Consider the following 17,769-nt stretch of genomic DNA (forward strand, 5'->3'; position numbering starts at 1 on the left):
TTTTTTTTATTTGGGATTAGGTACTTTTAACAATTTAAAAAGATAAAATCTTACAAAACCACCTTGACCGAGGCAGAAGCAGTAGCATTACAAAAGTGTCACAGTTACATGATTTCCTTCAAGATGTATGTTTATGTCTAGTTAAGTTTAGTTTTTTTTAGAAGTTTTCTTTCTCTTTAAAGCTGCGGTGAAATCACTACTCTTTAGTGGACCAGAACTAACGAAAAGCACCCTTGCTTGCTTTGATGTGTACTGTGTGCAACTCATTTGCTTCTGTTTTCTTATTCCTGTAATAATTATAGATAGAAAGCTTGTTCGTTATTATTTCATATGTATTTCTAGCTCACTATCTTTTTGGTTTGAATATTTTATGAAAAAATAGAAGATTGAATATATAGACCAAGCTAGCCCCTCTCCAAGAGAGATAGATTTGTGTTTCTTTAATTATTTGGATCATAAAGTTATTTTTCTTTTTCTCTCTTTTTAGAAGTATAGATTGAATGAGTCGAAATTGATGATGATACCTGGTTGTTTATATCCTTGAAGGTGACATGTCCCCATTGAATATACAACCGCACTCTCCTTGCCATGGAGTTAAATAAAAAAAAAAGTAGAGGTTGGAAGTAAGGGGCACATTTGTAGTCAAATCAATGTCTTTATCTTTGTCATAATCATTCTTGCCTACTTAATTAGCCAATAATCCGAGGGAGGAGACATTAATTAATTTATGTACATGTTGGTATGGATACAAACAAATAAAGTACATGGGAAATGATGTCTTGTCGAAACTTGGCAATAATGGTGAAAAGGAAAGCAAAAAACAAACAGTGAAGAGCTTTTCCCGCAGTCCTATTTAGGCCTTTTATGGAAACATTTGTATCTAAGTGGGGTCCTGAACACTTGATATGTAAAAGGAGGCATCTTTTAAACTTATTGGTTTACTCCACCAAATATCCACCTTTATAAATAAGTGATAAAGATAAATAAAAATAATACATCCAATTATAGCTATATATGTATTTCAAACGATTTCATGGTTTTCAAAACAAGAACATCGAAGCACGCTGGAGAAAGATGAAGTTGATGTGGATTCATTTGGTCCATGTTATAGTGAGCAATGATTATACCGATATGTTAGGAAATAAATAGAGATAACCATCAATATAATAAGACATGAAATTATGTAATGTGTATCAACGTTTAAAGGTGAAGCAAGATTTTACTATATAATTTCGGATGCAATTACAGGAAGCATATATCCTAACATAATAGGATTCGACTTGGATCGTTGTAGTCATTGACTTATATAGAGGTAAAGCATTGATCTCTAAATTATTATACCCTTGTCTGTGGATTTTGTCTTTATGTTTTTGTTGGTATATACGTTACTACATTTATTTAAATCATATATTAATGTTAGGACAACTGCGTTGTCCGCAGTTGGTTCCGGAGGGGCAGATTTGTATGAATGGTCAATGATCAAATCTCACTACTGTCGTGTAGTGGCAACGCTTCTTAGGCACAAGTATAAGGCTCTGAGAGGTGTGCTTCTGGCAGGCAGTGGGTTAGGCCATCCCCCTTAGCGGGTAACTGCGTATCCTAATTTAACACCCTTTACAATACTGTCGAACTGGGATGTGGGGGGCCCTTAGGGTTGGGGTTCAACTTTTTTTGGTACGAATGAATAGTAACATAAATCGTGTACTAGTGTTGGGAAATAGTATACCATAATTAAGAAAAGCCACTGAAAATTTGAAGAACATTATGAATTTACGGTGAATGAACCTTTTTTTATTCATATTAAACTATAACTAATCTTGAATGCATAACTATATGACACGGATTTAGTTCATTGTAACAATGATTTTAGTTCATTACAAGAGCTATTTAGTTCACTATATTTTATAGTGAACTATTTACACTGTGAAATATTTAGTTTACTACTCCCTCCGTCCCCTAAATATTGTCCCACTTTGACCCGGCACGGGTTTTAAGAAATGTAATGAAAAGTGAGTTGGAAAAGTTAGTGGAATGTGAGTCCTACTTTTATATACTAGTTTTATAATAAAATATGAGTAGAAATGAGTTAATGGAATATGAGATTCACTACCAAAAATGGTAAAAAAATAAAATGTGACAAATTTTATGGGACGAGCGAAAATAGAAAAATGGGACAAACTTTCAGGGATGGAGGGAGTATAATATAGTGTTTTGGTTCACACCATATTTTCAAATTCGTGTTGTGAACTAAAACGCCTGTATAGTGAAGTAAATTGCTCTTATAGTGAATTAAATTCGTGTTCTCTAATATGCATTTAATTGTGGTTGCTCTATACCACTTTTCCAATTATATTTACGTTTAACGCATGGACAGACACATAATTTTTTTGTTTGTAGGGACTTTACTATATACTCCCTCCATCAAGAATATGTATTCTTTCCTTTTTAGTCCGTCCCATAAGAATATACACTTTTTAAAATTGGAAACTTTTCTTCTTTTTAATGAGGTGAGACCAATTTTCCACTATCAATACTTTAGAAACTCTTTCTTTCTACTTCTCTCTTATTTTACCAATTGTGTATTAAAACTCGTGCTCATCTAAAAATGCATATTTTTAACCGAGGGAGCATATAGCACTCAACAAAAGTAGTCTTATATGTGAATGGATAAAGTTTAAATGCATATAGGTAAGTTACAAAAATAACGAGAAATAGCCGGCAATGTACAAGAGAAAAGGAGAAAATTTGGTGAAAAAGTTTCCATAAATACAAATAACACAAATTTTGATGGACATACCAAAATTTGACAAATTTTAGTAAACTGTCATAGAATTTTTGTGACAAAAATATATACTAATAAAAATATAGAAAAAAAATGTTTTTTCATAATCAAATTGTAAATAAAAAAGAGAAAAATTAATTTATTGTTTAAAGTCACTATAAAAATGAATTTTGAGTTTTGCTTAGATTATTTGCAAAGGAAAAAGAAAAAGTTACAGTGGAGAAGAAATTTAAGAGTTTGTTGAATTCATTAATGGGAAACTAAATTATTAGATTAAAATTTGACCATAGCACACTTTTCTAAAAAAATCCAATACTTCAAACAAATCGTGCAGTTTTAAAAGTTGTTAGCACTGTAATTACTAATTTACTTATTCAGTAGCCATTGTTCCATTTCATCCTTCTGCACTTTTTTGTTTAGCCCTTTTTACCATACAACTTATAATCATTTAGGCTTAAACAACAATAATTTGGTAACGGCTAAACCCATAAGTTAAGAATTTTTAAAAAATTTAGCAATATAAAAAACCTAAAAAAAAAATTAGGTAGGGGCTTAAGCCCTCCCCTCCTTGAACGTGTGTCCGCTGGTGGTTTAACGATTAATATGCATGCTTTTTCAATCTTATAGAAAACGTATTATAGTATTATATGTATAACGGTACGAATTTTGACTGTCGGAGATTTTTGTTAATTTACATTTTACTTTTTCTCAGAGTTTCTTTTATTATCAAATTTATTTTCTATATCTATTTTATTATTTTCTTTTTGTTTTACGGTTTGGGCATCATATAATTAGCGCGTAAACTGTTTCTACAGTCTGTTTTTAATAGGATTCCAAAGAAAATATATATGGTTTTTTGGATTCTCATATTGACATTACAATCCTATAAAATTGTAATTTTAAAACATACTGCACTCCATAAAACGAATTATCAATAATTCGGTGAAGGGATAAAGCAGCCCTAATGATATATAGATAACAAAAAAATCATAAACAAGAAAGTAAAACCAACCCTTCCCCTTTTCCAAACCCTAATAACATGAACCTTTCACCTTCAAACCCTAACCCCATTCCCTCCCCTTCTGCCCCTTTTGCTCAGATCCTCCCCACCTTCCTCTCACTCTACATCACCGTAGTCGAGAAAAGAAAAATAAGATTGATAAGCCCGAAAAAGAATCTATTGATTGGATTAATGTAGGTGCAGTGATTTACATCATGAGCGAGGTCTTTGGTTCAACCCCAAGCGATAAAGTACATTACATAGTTCAGAATTAACGACTCACTAACTTAGTGACTTTAGGTAGTTTTTTTTATTATCTTACAATTAATTTCATAATTAGTACTACTAACATTCATATAAGTTTAACAACTTATAACACACACACAATACCAATATAGTCCAATACAAAGAAAAGAAAATAGGAAGCAAATTACAAACATATCACCTGATACATAGACAAGTAGTAAGGTTTAAAGTTTGAGTTCCAGATCAAGGTCCTCCTTCTGTTCCCATCTGGGGAAATCGCGGGGCTCCTGATGAGGGGCGGTGGTGCGGCCTCTGGAGCAGTGCGTAGACATACTTCTCTCCCTTCGGTGAGCATTCTGGTGGCCTCCCAACGCCTGCGGGCTGAGGGTGCTTGCAAAGGAACATCTTTCTGCCTAGCCTCAGATTGATCATACTCTCATATTTCTGCTGCTTTTCACCTTTCTCCATACTCAACCTTGATGTATTCCTCTCTTGATTATTTGTTTTCAGCTATATATCAGTGTCATGTGGTGGTTTGTGTGGAGAATGAGTGAAGGTTTGGCCATCAATTCCAACTCACAAAAAGAGATGATCCATTGTTGCCTGCCACAATCCTTGCCAATATGAATCTTAATGTCCTCAATTAATGTAGTATGCTTCCAGAATAATCAACCATGAAACTAATTAATTAGGATTACATTGCATGTCAAACAAATATTTATGTTTTTTATAGGAAAAGTGAGAAATTGATACTAACATATAGTATAAAATACTCTCTCCGTCCCATTAAATTATAAAATGATGTTTTTTCGCACGAGATTTTATGCAGTGTTGTTTTATGAGTTAATTAAGAGAAAATCAAGCAACAGAGAGTAAAAAGTAGAGATGATGTTATTTCCATTTTTAAAAATGTTTTATTTTTACTAGAAAAGAGGGAGTACTTAATTTCTCATACTTTTCAGGCACGGTAAATCTTAGAAAGATCCTCCAAACTACTTGTACATATATCATACAGTATATGATTAACATTAACTTTTATTTTAGTGCGGAAAACATTTTTTTATTATGGAGTTCTAGTATTTTGTTCTTTTGAACAAATTAAAGAGCTCAAAAATTCGTATTGTAGGATAAATAGTGATCGTCATCGCAAAAGAAATATTTACCCATTTTCTTACTGAAATAAATAAATATATATCCACATCTAGATGCGAAAAGGATTATGTATTGTATTAAGCAAGTGAAAAGTCTACTAATGATAACAAATGACATTAGTGTGATATACCACTAAATTACAAAAAGAACCACAATTATAAGATAAGTCTTTCTTCGTGATTATTGGAATACTCGAGATATTGGAAATTATTATTTCTAAATTAATAGTCTGTGTGACATTGAACATGTTTCATTAATTATTTTTGTATTAAATCGTTTTGTAACCAGGGTTACAGGTAGATTGTATTGAAATTAAGGTTTATTGTCCATAAAATCGGTCAGTTGGGATCTAATTCTAGTATAGTAAATAACTGCGTTGAATCAGAGAAAAATCTTGGCAAAAAAACTTGGTTAAATTAAATCAGCAGCATGGTCCCAAGTGTTGGGTTACAAACCCATCCCACATCGGATAAGTGAGGGAAGTTGGAAGGTGTATATAATTCTTGTCCAACCCTAATTAGTTTGAGGCCTTTTGGGAGTGACCCAAAAACAAATCCGTGCGGGCTTGACCCAAAGCGGACAATATCAAACTAATGTTGCAGTCGACGATCCTAACAAGTGGTATCAGAGCCCAGGTGGCTATGGGTCATGCCTGGATGAGCCCCGGTTAGGGTCGGGCCCTGAAGGACTCGGGTTAGAGTCGGGCCCAGGATGACCCAGGGGCCAGGGCTGGAACGACCCATGTTCGTGTCAACTGCGTTCCCGATGTGGTCTCGGTTTGAGGGGAGGTTTGTTGGGTTACAAACCCATCCCACATCGGATGAGTGAGGGAAGTTGGAAGGTGTATATAATTCTTGTCCAACCCTAATTAGTTTGAGGCCTTTTGGGAGTGACCCAAAAATAAATCCGTGCGGGCTTGACCCAAAGCGAACAATATCAAACTAATGTTGCAGTCGACGATCCTAACACCAAGCTCAAGTTTTTTTTGGTCCATAACTTAGCTCGATTATTTGTTAACTAAATGAAAAGAGAGGAACTAAGCCAAGTAAAAATACATTGCCCAAAAAAATAGAATTGTTCCAAACGTTGATAATGATATTGACGGTTTTATTATTAGCACCACCATCACCCCCACTTTTATACTTCTAACGTTTATAGCTCTAAGTAACCTCTTTTTTATGCTTGATGGTCATAAAAAATCATAAGCCAAATGTTTTTCACTTCACCTATAAAATAATACCAAGGATTCTAAAATCCGGTGCATTGTTTGTTTTGATTTATTAGAAAAATTGGATATCATAACATCTTTGATTATCTTTACAATTTGAGATAATTTTGTTTGGTTCATAGTTAAAAATTAGATCACATCATAAATTCTTATGAAGAAAATTCAATTGTACATCTCTCATTAATAGTAGACATGCACCTTTCTCCAATTTGAAATTGATATCAAGAAATTCTTAAAGATTAATAATGTACACTTACTTTCTTCTTGCTAGCTGATTTTAATATTTAAATTTAACTTCTTAATTACGACTATATATGTCGGCAGAATAGCAGAAATGTTCTCTATTTTGTTCATGTTGATAAACCCCTTTATAGTGCTGAACTTTGTGTGGCATTCACCATTTATGGCATTAGTTGGATCACTAATGATAGATTTACTCGTATTAATAGTAATGTTTTTATTTGGATTTTAGCGAATGACACGTCAAATTTCAAGCAAAAAAGGGGGAAAATATGGCCGACCATAATTGTCAATAATTTGCAATTTCAAGCACCTACTATATATATGAAATTAATGGAAACCTATTCCATCGCAATTAATAATGTTGGGAATCAATATGAAATTGGATGCATAAAAACTCACTAACAACATTTTACCATTTTGGTACGTTTCATAGTAATAAAGATATTTCCTCTTTTAATAAAAGTCAACATATTTTTTCACACCTACTTTACTCTCTATTACTTTATTCCATCTTCATCTCTCTACCTTTTTCATTTTCTACTTTATTCTTCATTTACTTTAATTCAAATAATACAATTTTCTTAATCTCCGTGCCTAAAAGAAACGTCTTCATTACTATAGAACGGAGGGAATAGTATATATGATATATATCTAGCTAGCTTACCTACTCTCGATATATACGTAATATAGTTAGACTACTTTCAGAATTTCAGTACATATGGCATCTATCTCCGTTCAAACATACCTGATACGTGAAGGGAGACTGATCACATTAATTTTTCTTAATTATATTTTTTCTTCAAATTTAATGCATTGTGATTAATTCAATTTTACGTATTGTTTAATATGTTAATTTTACTTTAAACCATGGTTCATCAGTTATAATTTGTAATATTTATCGTTAGTTTAAAAAAAATAATTGATTTTTTTTTTGTAATTAGGATATATAGTAAGTTTTAAATTTTACTTTTGGTCATAAATATTCATTTCGGGTTCATTATATGATAATACGATTTTATTTCACAAAATATTTTTATAATATTTAAATATTTATTTCATAAATGCCAAAAATTATTATTTACTCACACTCCTCATCTTCCATAAATTTTTACCTTGGAGCAACATCTATATTTATAATGTTTTGTAATGATAAAAATATCAATTCCACAGCTTAATCCACTAAATAATCTAGCTACATACCAAACATCTAACTTTATCCAACACAATTAATTTACAATACATCGATAAAAGCCTCAAATTAATAAAGCTATCAAACAATCCCTTAGTGGAAACAGGAAAAACACAAATGAATATAATTAGCTCAATTTCACTATCTCTTGCAACAGAAAAAAAAACCGTCATGTTCAAAACTCAAGAAACGGCAGAGCAAAACTGGCTGAGTCTGAAGCCGGCGCAGTCAACCGCGACGCGGCCTTTTCCGACCAAGGCTTTCCGCTGCAGATTCTGCGGCCGAAAATTCTACAGTCCGCAGGCATTAGGCGACCACCAGAATGCTCACAAGAGGGAGAGGGGTTTGGTCAGACATTTCCAAGATTCCATGTCAAGATCCCTCGGGGTGCAGCCCCACGCCCTCCTGCGAAAACCGAGAAGCGAGAGAGCCGTGTTGGCGGCTGCTGTCGGCTCAACGCGGGATTTTGTGTGGCCGGGGAGCTATAGAGAGGCCGAGGATTGTGAGGAGAAGCTGTCGAGTTCGATGGTGCTTGACTTGAATCTGAAACTGTAGTAGTTAGTTTGGAAATTAATTAATGTATATGTTATGGAAAAAGTAATTTGCATAATTATGTTGATCAATTCGTGCATGTATCCATTTATGTAATTAATGAACATTCATGTAACTTGTTAAAAAGTTATGTATTAGGCTAGATTCATGCATACGGTACCTATAAATACCATTGTAATCTCTACCGTTTTGATCACTCAATCAAAATCATATTCATTATCTAGTTAAATATATCCGTATGATATTTTCTATCTAAATATTAGACTCTATTACATTATTCTTGAAGTCATTTTGTTGATTTTGACTCCATACCTCTGCGAAGGTGCTTCTGCATGTGCACGAACAACGCCTTGGTCGAACTGAAACCTTTATGGCACACGCTGCAGTGGTACATCCGACCACCCTCTCTGCCGCCGTCAGTCGCCATTGCTCTCTTCCTACCCAACGGACTCCTGCCAACTCTCGCCACTCCCCTACTACCAGAACCCCCCCTTCCCTGGAGGTCACAGCGGCAATGGAGGAGTGTGAGAGTTGGCGGGAGTCCGTTGGGCATGAAGAGAGCGGCGGCGGCGGGGGTGGTCGGATGTACCACTGCAGCGTGTGCCACAAGGGGTTCAGCTCGGCCAAGGCATTGTTCCGGACATGCAGAAGCACCCTGGCAGAGGCATGAAGTCAAGATAAACAAAATGACTTCCAGAAGAACGTGAATAGAGTTGTAAATTCCTTGAAATTCATTCAACAAGGGCAGAGCAAATCCATATATCCAAGAATTCATGGTACCAAACCAGCCAAAGAAGCTTGGAATATATTGAATAAAAGATTTCATAACATCTGTCAAACTATAATGTTTTAGGTAGAGTTAGATAATTTATTAAAAGAAAAATGATGAAATCATGCAAACCTATTTACTCGAATGGCTGAGATCTCGTGAATCAAATTAAAAGTGTTGAAGAAGTTATTGAAGAAAAGAAAATTGTTCAAAGAAAATGATAAAAAAAACGTTTATTATTTTATATTGATGAATAAAGAAAAGAAAAAAGGGATAATTAGTTACTCCGTTTGTCTGCATTTCACAAGAAAGAAAGATCAAATTCTGAACTAAACCAAAAACTCATAAATCAATTGGGGATTCGATCAACAGTCTGCTCCTCTCCGTTGTCACCGCAAAGATCCATGAATGAATCTCGCAAAAATCAGGTAATTTACTTCTCCCGCTCTTTTCTCTACTGTTCTAAGCAATTTCAGCTCCGATCGCATTATTTTGGATTTCGGTGATCAATCACACCACAGTTACCGCCAATTGTATGATGATTTTGAGTTTGACTTCAATTTCCGATCAGGTGTCGCTGCGCGGAGCCAGCGCCAAGGAAATTACGAGGGATGCCCTTTTGGATAGGGTTAATCAGGAAAGGGAACTCCGGAATTACGCCCGGCGAGCCAAGGCCGCCGCTTTGCTCATTCAGGTTAACGAACTGATTTGATTTCTTCTCTCTTTTCGTTTTTGTGTTTCTTATTTCAATATATATTTTTTTGGATCGGGAGGTTAGTTCAGTGAATAAGTTGTGTTTGAGAAAGTTCGTTTTATTCAGAGAACTTGGAGGCGGCACCACGCAACGGAATCCGCGGCTTTGCTGCTCCGAGTGGAGTGGGAAATGATGATGAGAAGACGTTCGGGGTCTCTTACTGGAGTGCAGATGTCCGTGGAGATTTTGAGACCTTTTCTCTTCTTTATAGAGTATTTGTGTGTTCGACTTGGGAAGATTGGATCGAGAGATAGGGAGTGTATGATGAGTTGCTTCAGAATAGTTTTGGAGGATGTAACTTCAAAGGGTATGATATTGCTAGTATTGGATATGTAGTTATAAGATTCGTGATAATTGAGTGTTGTGGTTTCTCACTGACCTCATCTATGTTTGAAACCATAAGGGAAAGTTTATATGAGGAGGAAATAAAAAGAAAGACTAGGAAATTAGGGTCTTTATGGCCATTTGCAATTGCTTTACCTTTAGAGTATGAAGGCAATTCGCGTTCACTCGTTGAATACTGCATTATGACAGGTGAAAATATCTGCTTCAGCATATTTTCTATAAATAAACTTATTATAGAATTTGAGAATGATGGTTCTTTTAGAATAATTTCCACAACTGAGGATGTTGTGCTAAAACTAGAGTATGCTTGTTGGTAGATTTCTGAAGGTCATTCTTGAAAGAATTTTTTTGGATGATATAATGATTGTTTTGATGTAACTAAAGTACGAGCTGTTCTGATATATGGATATTTGATTTGCAGATCCATGCAAAAGCTTTTGCTCAATGACAGTTGGAAGTATTGAAGAGAGAAGATTGTGGTTCTATCAATCAAAGAAGCTGATTTCTGTTTGTTTGTTTGTTTTATCATTGTTTGACTACTCCCATCCAAGGGCTGAAGATATTGTCCTCACATCAACAGCAATGCGTTTGTCAGTTATCTTAACTGATCCAAAAGGTTGGAATCACATTCCCCTTGATGGAAAAAAGGATGCAAATGCTGCAGTAAAAAATCTGATAGAGTTTGCTGGGAGTAAAAGGAGTAGGTTGTATGATTGCATTAGGAAATTTATTTTGACACTGGAAGCTCCTTTTTCTTCTAAAGACTGGCCGAAAGACGACAGATTTGTAATAGTTGCCAGTGCGATAACTTTATCTTTGCGGCCCTTCCACCTAACAAACATTGACATAAATGAGAAAGCTACAATGGAATCTGCTATTCAGCACTACTGCATCTCAATGCTTACAATACCTTGGTTTCCTCAACGCTTACCTGCAATACTTGTACCTGCTCTTAGACACAAGTCTGTATTATCATTATGCCTCAGGAACTTACTGGTAAGAGTTTACCTCAGCAAGAAACATTAAGAGCTACTCAACATGTCAAAAGCATATTTTTTTATCTTTTTTGGTTCAAGGGATGTGTTTGTTTCTCTGAGTAACTGTGATGAAATGCTACTTTATTGTTATTGATCCTATGATATGTAGTTTATAATATAAAGCATGTTGAGAAAGTATGATATTTCTATTTTGAGTAACTTCTAGCTTTCCTAGATTAAGGCATAAGGGGCTGATCAAAATATGGTAGGTGATGACAGATCTTAAAAGAGAATATTTTGGAGGAAATTTCTGAGATGGATCAGTTAAAAATAACATCCAGAAAGATGCCACATGTCGGCTGGGCTCTTGCTAACGTTGTCTGCCTTGCAACAGAGAGTGGTATGAGTGCAGCAGATTTGGGTAAATTTACCGAAAGCTTGGACTATTCATCCTATCTCCATGTGGTTATTTTATTGGCAGAGAACTTGTTGGTTTCACTTGAAAACTCCACACAGAGAAAAATGAAAAATGAAGAAATAGGAGGTGATTATGATCCTTCTGTCGAATCCTTTCTTGACATGGATGAAACAACTTGTGGGTCCCCAAATTTATCATATTTGGACACTTTTAGACCTATTTGTCAGCAGTGGCATCTTAAGGAACTCCTTGCAATTGAAAAAAGTGGGTCTATCTGTGAAAATGATAGGCTCTCTTTGGGAAATCCAGAGTACTCATCGAAGCAGGGATTGCTTCTAATAACTTATTATTATTCATGCATACTTCAATTGTTTTCCGCTTTGGGTCCTGTGATCAAATCCTTTTCAGTCCTCAACATGCTGTCATTCACCCCTGGGTTTCTTCCAAGATTGTGGGGAGAGCTAGAAAAAACTCTCTTTCATGATAATATTCCCATTGCCAACACAAACTTAGCCTGTTCGAATACATTAACTGGAGATAGAAGTGGTGGCATTTCAGGAAGGAGGCAAAAGAGTCTTAGTAAAGAAACTAGCAATAAATGGGTTAATATGTTTCATAAGATCACTGGAAGATCACCAACAGAAAATGATCCCATTGACTCGGTCAATGACCAAACCAGCATTGGCCATATTGAGGAACATCCTTCTGAAGAATGGGATATTGAGTCACTAAGGCAGGGCCCTGAAGGTATATCAAAAGATATATCTCGTTTGCTCCTACTCTTCTGTTCCAGTTATTCGCATCTGCTGTTGATTCTTGATGACATTGAGTTTTACGACAAGCAGGTCACATTAATATCATTTCATCAGTTGAATTAACTATCACTAGCCATTAAACTCCACTTACATAGCTGTGATTATTGTATTTGTGTAATCTGAATAATCAGGTCCCATTTACGTTAGAGCAACAGCAGAAGATCACATCAATGTTGAATACACTTGCTTATAACTCCTTATCCCGGGGTATTAGCCCTCAATACAGAGTTCTTGTAGATTCTGCAGTTCGATGCCTACATTTGTTATACGAAAGGAATTCAAGGCGGCAGTTTTGCCATCATTCTTTGTGGCTTGCTCCGGGTAAAAATAATAGGATGCCAATTGCTGTTGCTGCCAGAACTCATGAAGTTTTCTCAGCTGCGGATGGAGCGCCCTCCCCGAGTGAGGGTTCTGTTATTACTACCATGCCACATATATTTCCCTTTGAAGAAAGGTAGGTACTGCACCATAGATCACAATGATTGGTATCTATGAAGGCTAGTGATGCTATCTTGTTAGTTCCTGGGTGATTTCATCTTATATGCTTGACTTTTAGTTTATAACAGTTATAAAAGCTATGTGTGGTTTCATCTTCAGTTCAAATTTCTGATTCCAGTGTCGTAAGTGCAGTTTACAAAGTTTATTAGTTTTTTTCATAAAGTGGTATTGGTTTGTGTTGTGAATTTGACTTTTAGAAACAAGTAAACTCACACTTCATTGTTTTTTTCTTTAGATACTTTTTGTTCGACGACAAAAAGTAATGTGAAATTGTCTTTTCCCAACTTGACAGAGTTAAAATGTTCAGAGAATTTATCAGCATGGACAAGGTTTCAAGAAGATTGGCTGGTGAAAGCACTGTACCTGGGTCTCGCTCAATTGAGATTGTAGTTCGTCGAGATCATATATTTGAAGATGGATTGCGACAATTGAACTCACTTGGTTCTAGGTTGAAATCATCCATCCATGTTTCTTTTGTCAGTGAATCTGGCCTTCCAGAAGCTGGCCTCGACTATGGTGGACTGTCCAAGGAGTTCTTGACTGACCTCTCAAAAGTAGCCTTTTCACCAGAGTAAGCTGCTTAGGTCTCAAAGTTTGGGTAGTTATAATCTTCTTATGTTTTCTGATGTGACTGACTACAATATTCAGGTATGGGCTTTTCTACCAGACCTCAACTGTTGACAGGCATCTAATCCCAAATACAAGTGCAAGATTATTGGATAACATAATGGGGATGTTTGAATTTCTAGGAAGAATTGTTGGTAAAGCTCTGTATGAAGGAATCTTACTAGATTTTTATTTTTCCCATGTTTTTGTGCAAAAGTTATTGGGACGCTATAACTTTCTGGATGAACTCTCCACTCTTGATCCTGAGCTGTACAGGAATCTCATGTATGTTAAGGTGAATACTTTATCAACTAAAAGAAATTTGAGAAAATCATGCAACCTGCAAGATTTTGTTGTGTCATGACTGGAATATTTTTTTGTCTCCGAGTTCTGTATGGTCTATGGAGCATACCTGTTTCTTAAAATCAACTTGAACATGATCTTAAACCTCGTCAAGTGATGAGAGGATTAGTTGTTGATAACTTGATATGGGCTCAAGTATTTTGTCATATTATATTTATAAGATCAGGAGCTCCATACAACCACTCAATGGGCATGTACCTGGAAAGAAATCTAGTTTTTTATGGCATTCAAGGTTGGTTTACCATTATACTTGAAGAAACCTTGGAAGGACTTGAATGGATAATTTTATAGTGGCTTTAGTTGAATGGACTCTGTTGGCATTTATGGAAAGGCGAATGTGATCGTGTTGGTCCATACGAAGTTGCTTTCGGGATACCTCCGAAAACCCTAAACTTTGGTATTAGTAATTGATGGATGAAGCAAGGCAAACAAATAATTCTGTTATGCATGTTACTGAATAATTTAGCATTAGGAGCTTGGTAGTTGTATGGATGTCCTTGATATAAGCTGAATAGGTAAGATCTTGCAGTAGTTATGAGATCATTCACATGGGTGTGATGTGTTACACTTAATTTGTGTTCATGATCTGCTTATGTGTTACCTGAGCACTGTATTTCAAGCGTGAGTAGGATTATCTATACATATTTCAAAAAATTTATGCTCATGTGCATGTTCAAATGTGGTTGCATATGCGTGTTTCATATATTTGTATTTTGGTTATAGAGATGAAGTTGCATATGCATACTTGAAGTAGTCTGATGGCATATATGAATTGGGTATACAGCATTATGATGGAGATGTCAGAGACCTCGTTTTGGATTTTACGGTTACTGAAGAATCTCTTGGAAAACGGCTTGTTATTGAACTAAAACCTGGGGGTAAGGATATATGTGTGACAAATGATAACAAATTGCAATATGTTCATGCAATGGCAGATTATAAGCTTAACAGACAGGTATTCTTAAGCATTTTTGTAGCTTTGCTCGAGTTTTATATCCTTGCTACAGCTTATATTCAGCATTAACTGCAGATACTTCCTTTTTCAAGTGCATTTTTACGAGGGTTGACAGATTTGATATCACCTTCTTGGTTAAAGTTATTTAATGCAAGTGAATTTAACCAGGTATTTCTTGTTTATATCGTGATGTTTATTTATTCCTTGATGCTACTTGCCAGTTTCCCAAATTCGTTTGTGTCAACCATTAAATTTATTTTCTAAAAGTTAATCCTGGGAAAGCATGTAGGGAGAGCCCTTTACATTCAATTCTAAAGGTTTGTCAGTATTTGGATATGGAGACGATGCGTTTGTATTGAAAGTTATCAATTTTTCTCCACCCCAGTCCCCTCTAGAAATGCCCCAGCATCCAGAGATTTATAGATGTATTATCTATATGTACATGGCACGTCAATGCACAAAGTTACCAAAAGTAGTCTTCTATACAAGCTTTCAATTTATGAACACTTTTCCTACCTATATCAGGTGCTAACTTAGTTATTTTCTTTGTTTTGTTACATTAATTACCCGATATTGTAGTCAGTGTACTATATAGTGATTTGTTAGCCTGATTATTACTTTTGATGTTTGTATTAGACACCAATCTTTTTTATCTTGACAATTTTCTTTTGCAGTTGCTTTCGGGCGGGAACCATGACATTGATGTTGATGATTTGAAGAAACATACACAGTATACTGGGGGCTACAGTGAAGGGAGTCGAACAATTAAACTTTTTTGGGAGGTATGGACTCATAGATTTCTCAATTGGTTTGTAAATATATGATTGGATAGAGATTTCTGCCATTTGGAATGCCAGTACAAGGACCTTGGAAATAATTACCTCCCGTTATGCTGTGCATGGAAAATTTAGGTTACATAACAGTTCCTTTGAGAGCTCTAGGATTTCAAGAAGATCTCTAAGTCTATTCAATTGCTTGATGTGATGTACGAGTTTGATCTTGTGCCAGTCTATTTCCAAATATTTATATGTTCCTGTTGGTAGTGCTATCTAATTATTCATGCAAGAGTACTCAGGTTTTGGTTGGTTTCTCTGTCATAGGTATTTGCAGGATTAGAACCAAAAGAACGATGTATGCTACTTAAGTTCGTTACCAGCTGTTCTAGAGCACCATTGCTTGGGTTCAAGCACCTTCATCCAGCTTTTACTATCCATAAGGTATTTTTCAACTTCCAACTTATTTATTTAGTGTTTTATGGTGTTGGAGATTTATCTTCATCAATCTTACACTTAATTTATTGTTTTTCTTTACACTAGACATTAACCGAGCATTGATATTACTCTGTGTTATCTATTTGGATCATAACGACATTTAGGTAAATGAGATCTAGTATATTTTGGTCATCAATGAAACTGGTGTATGAAAACCTAGTATAGAAGAATATTGTCTTGAAGACCAAGGGGAAATATACACACGCGCACACACACACACACACACACACATGTATAATCCCAAGGAAAGAAAACATACAAAGCATCAGCCCCTCCAAGCATTGAAAACAAGAAACAATACTATTGTGCATTGTGTGAACTGACGCAGAAACTTTTGATTGCGTAGGTGAACTGCGATACTCCTCTTTGGGCTTCATTTGGGGGACCAGATGTAGATCGGCTGCCATCAGCTTCTACATGTTATAACACTCTGAAGGTATTGTTCAATCCCCCAAATGATTCTTGTTATGACCGTAATTTCTAATGATCTAGAAACCTTAGTCTCATCCAGTAAAGTAGCTATATTTTTTTGTCAAATCGTTGAGCTATATGTTGTGATTGACTTTGCTCACGCACAATACAGCTCCCGACATACAAACGTTCGAGCACTCTGAGAGCAAAACTTCTCTATGCGATTAATTCCAATGCTGGATTTGAACTGTCTTAGTTCTAAATTCGACATCTGGTAAAAAAAAGTGCAATATCTACAATTTTTCTTGGTTCTCTACGTTTCGCCTAGCTGACGAAGGTTATCAGATGTTGTTGCAGAAGCTTCTAGATCATTTGAGGATCTTGCAAGTTTACAGAAGACACGGTTATCACCTGTACCAGCCACAGGTAGGAGGGGTATCACTAGTCGAGGGATATCGGCCGACAGACTTTGAGAATCTCTTCGAGCATTGGTTAACTGCATTCTTCGTTCTCCGAAATGTGTAGTTTGATCATGATACTGATTCTGTTGTTATGCTGAAATAAACTTCCAATGGTGTCAAATTATTGGAAAATATACTGATTCTTTGATTTCCATTAGAGTTTCATTCATAGAAACATCATGTTTGTGAATAAACCACTAAATGTGTCAGTCGATTGAAAAGAAATTATTTTTTGCTTTGCATTTAATTTGTATTCATGCTTCTTCCTCCATCCTAGTTGAATTTATATTGTGATTAACAAATCATAATCTAAATCATTAGATTTGATTTGAGAATATACAATCTCGAATTTAGAGATTAAAAAATCATATTTAATTATCAATTATTATCAGCTGTTGTTGCACTTCGTCCCAAAAACAATTTTCGAAGGGATTGTTCAGTGTAATAAAATAGAATAGAGAGAAAATTAGTACTCCTAGTTAATAAAGAGAGAAAGAGAGAGAGATGATTTATTCAAAATATGAAAAATTGAGATTTTATTTAGGACAAATTTAAAAGAAAGATAGAAATCTTAAACGAGACGGAAGGAGAAATTTGTAAATAATTATTTCTACAGCACATAAAATACTAATATCAAGACTAACACAAGCCCATTTAAGCCTGCCTCTATAGGCCGGCCCATCTCAGGCCTTCGAATCCCAGCTATCGATTCTCAGGTAGATTAATGCATAAAA

General features: G+C 35.3%; 2 protein-coding genes across 7 annotated transcripts; both read left to right on the top strand.

The window, feature by feature from the left end:
- The first annotated feature begins 8,011 nt into the window (after positions 1–8,011).
- On the top strand, positions 8,012–8,395 carry LOC121786952 (zinc finger protein 7-like). Its single transcript, XM_042185544.1, has one exon. It carries the CDS (start codon positions 8,012–8,014, stop codon positions 8,393–8,395), a length of 384 nt encoding a protein of 127 aa, XP_042041478.1.
- Positions 8,396–9,453: 1,058 nt separating this feature from the next.
- LOC121787123 (E3 ubiquitin-protein ligase UPL7-like) lies at positions 9,454–17,288 on the top strand. Of its 6 annotated transcripts, none has more exons than XM_042185751.1 (15): positions 9,454–9,589; positions 9,733–9,855; positions 9,982–10,222; positions 10,682–11,256; positions 11,517–12,500; positions 12,602–12,924; positions 13,261–13,539; positions 13,617–13,869; positions 14,722–14,892; positions 14,968–15,060; positions 15,567–15,674; positions 15,993–16,109; positions 16,510–16,599; positions 16,747–16,848; positions 16,920–17,288. In XM_042185751.1, exons 1-14 carry the CDS (start codon positions 9,566–9,568, stop codon positions 16,828–16,830), a joined length of 3,465 nt encoding a protein of 1,154 aa, XP_042041685.1. In that variant the 5' UTR covers positions 9,454–9,565; the 3' UTR covers positions 16,831–16,848; positions 16,920–17,288. The 6 variants fall into 6 exon arrangements, 3 of the variants coding, with proteins under 3 accessions (XP_042041685.1, XP_042041684.1, XP_042041687.1); XM_042185750.1 differs by having other exon boundaries at positions 16,932–17,288; XM_042185753.1 differs by lacking the exons at positions 9,454–9,589; positions 9,733–9,855; positions 9,982–10,222 and adding an exon at positions 10,263–10,449 and having other exon boundaries at positions 16,932–17,288.
- Positions 17,289–17,769: the final 481 nt, after the last annotated feature.

This window comes from Salvia splendens, chromosome 22 (assembly GCF_004379255.2).
Source record: "Salvia splendens isolate huo1 chromosome 22, SspV2, whole genome shotgun sequence".
NCBI classification, from domain to species: domain Eukaryota; kingdom Viridiplantae; phylum Streptophyta; class Magnoliopsida; order Lamiales; family Lamiaceae; genus Salvia; species Salvia splendens.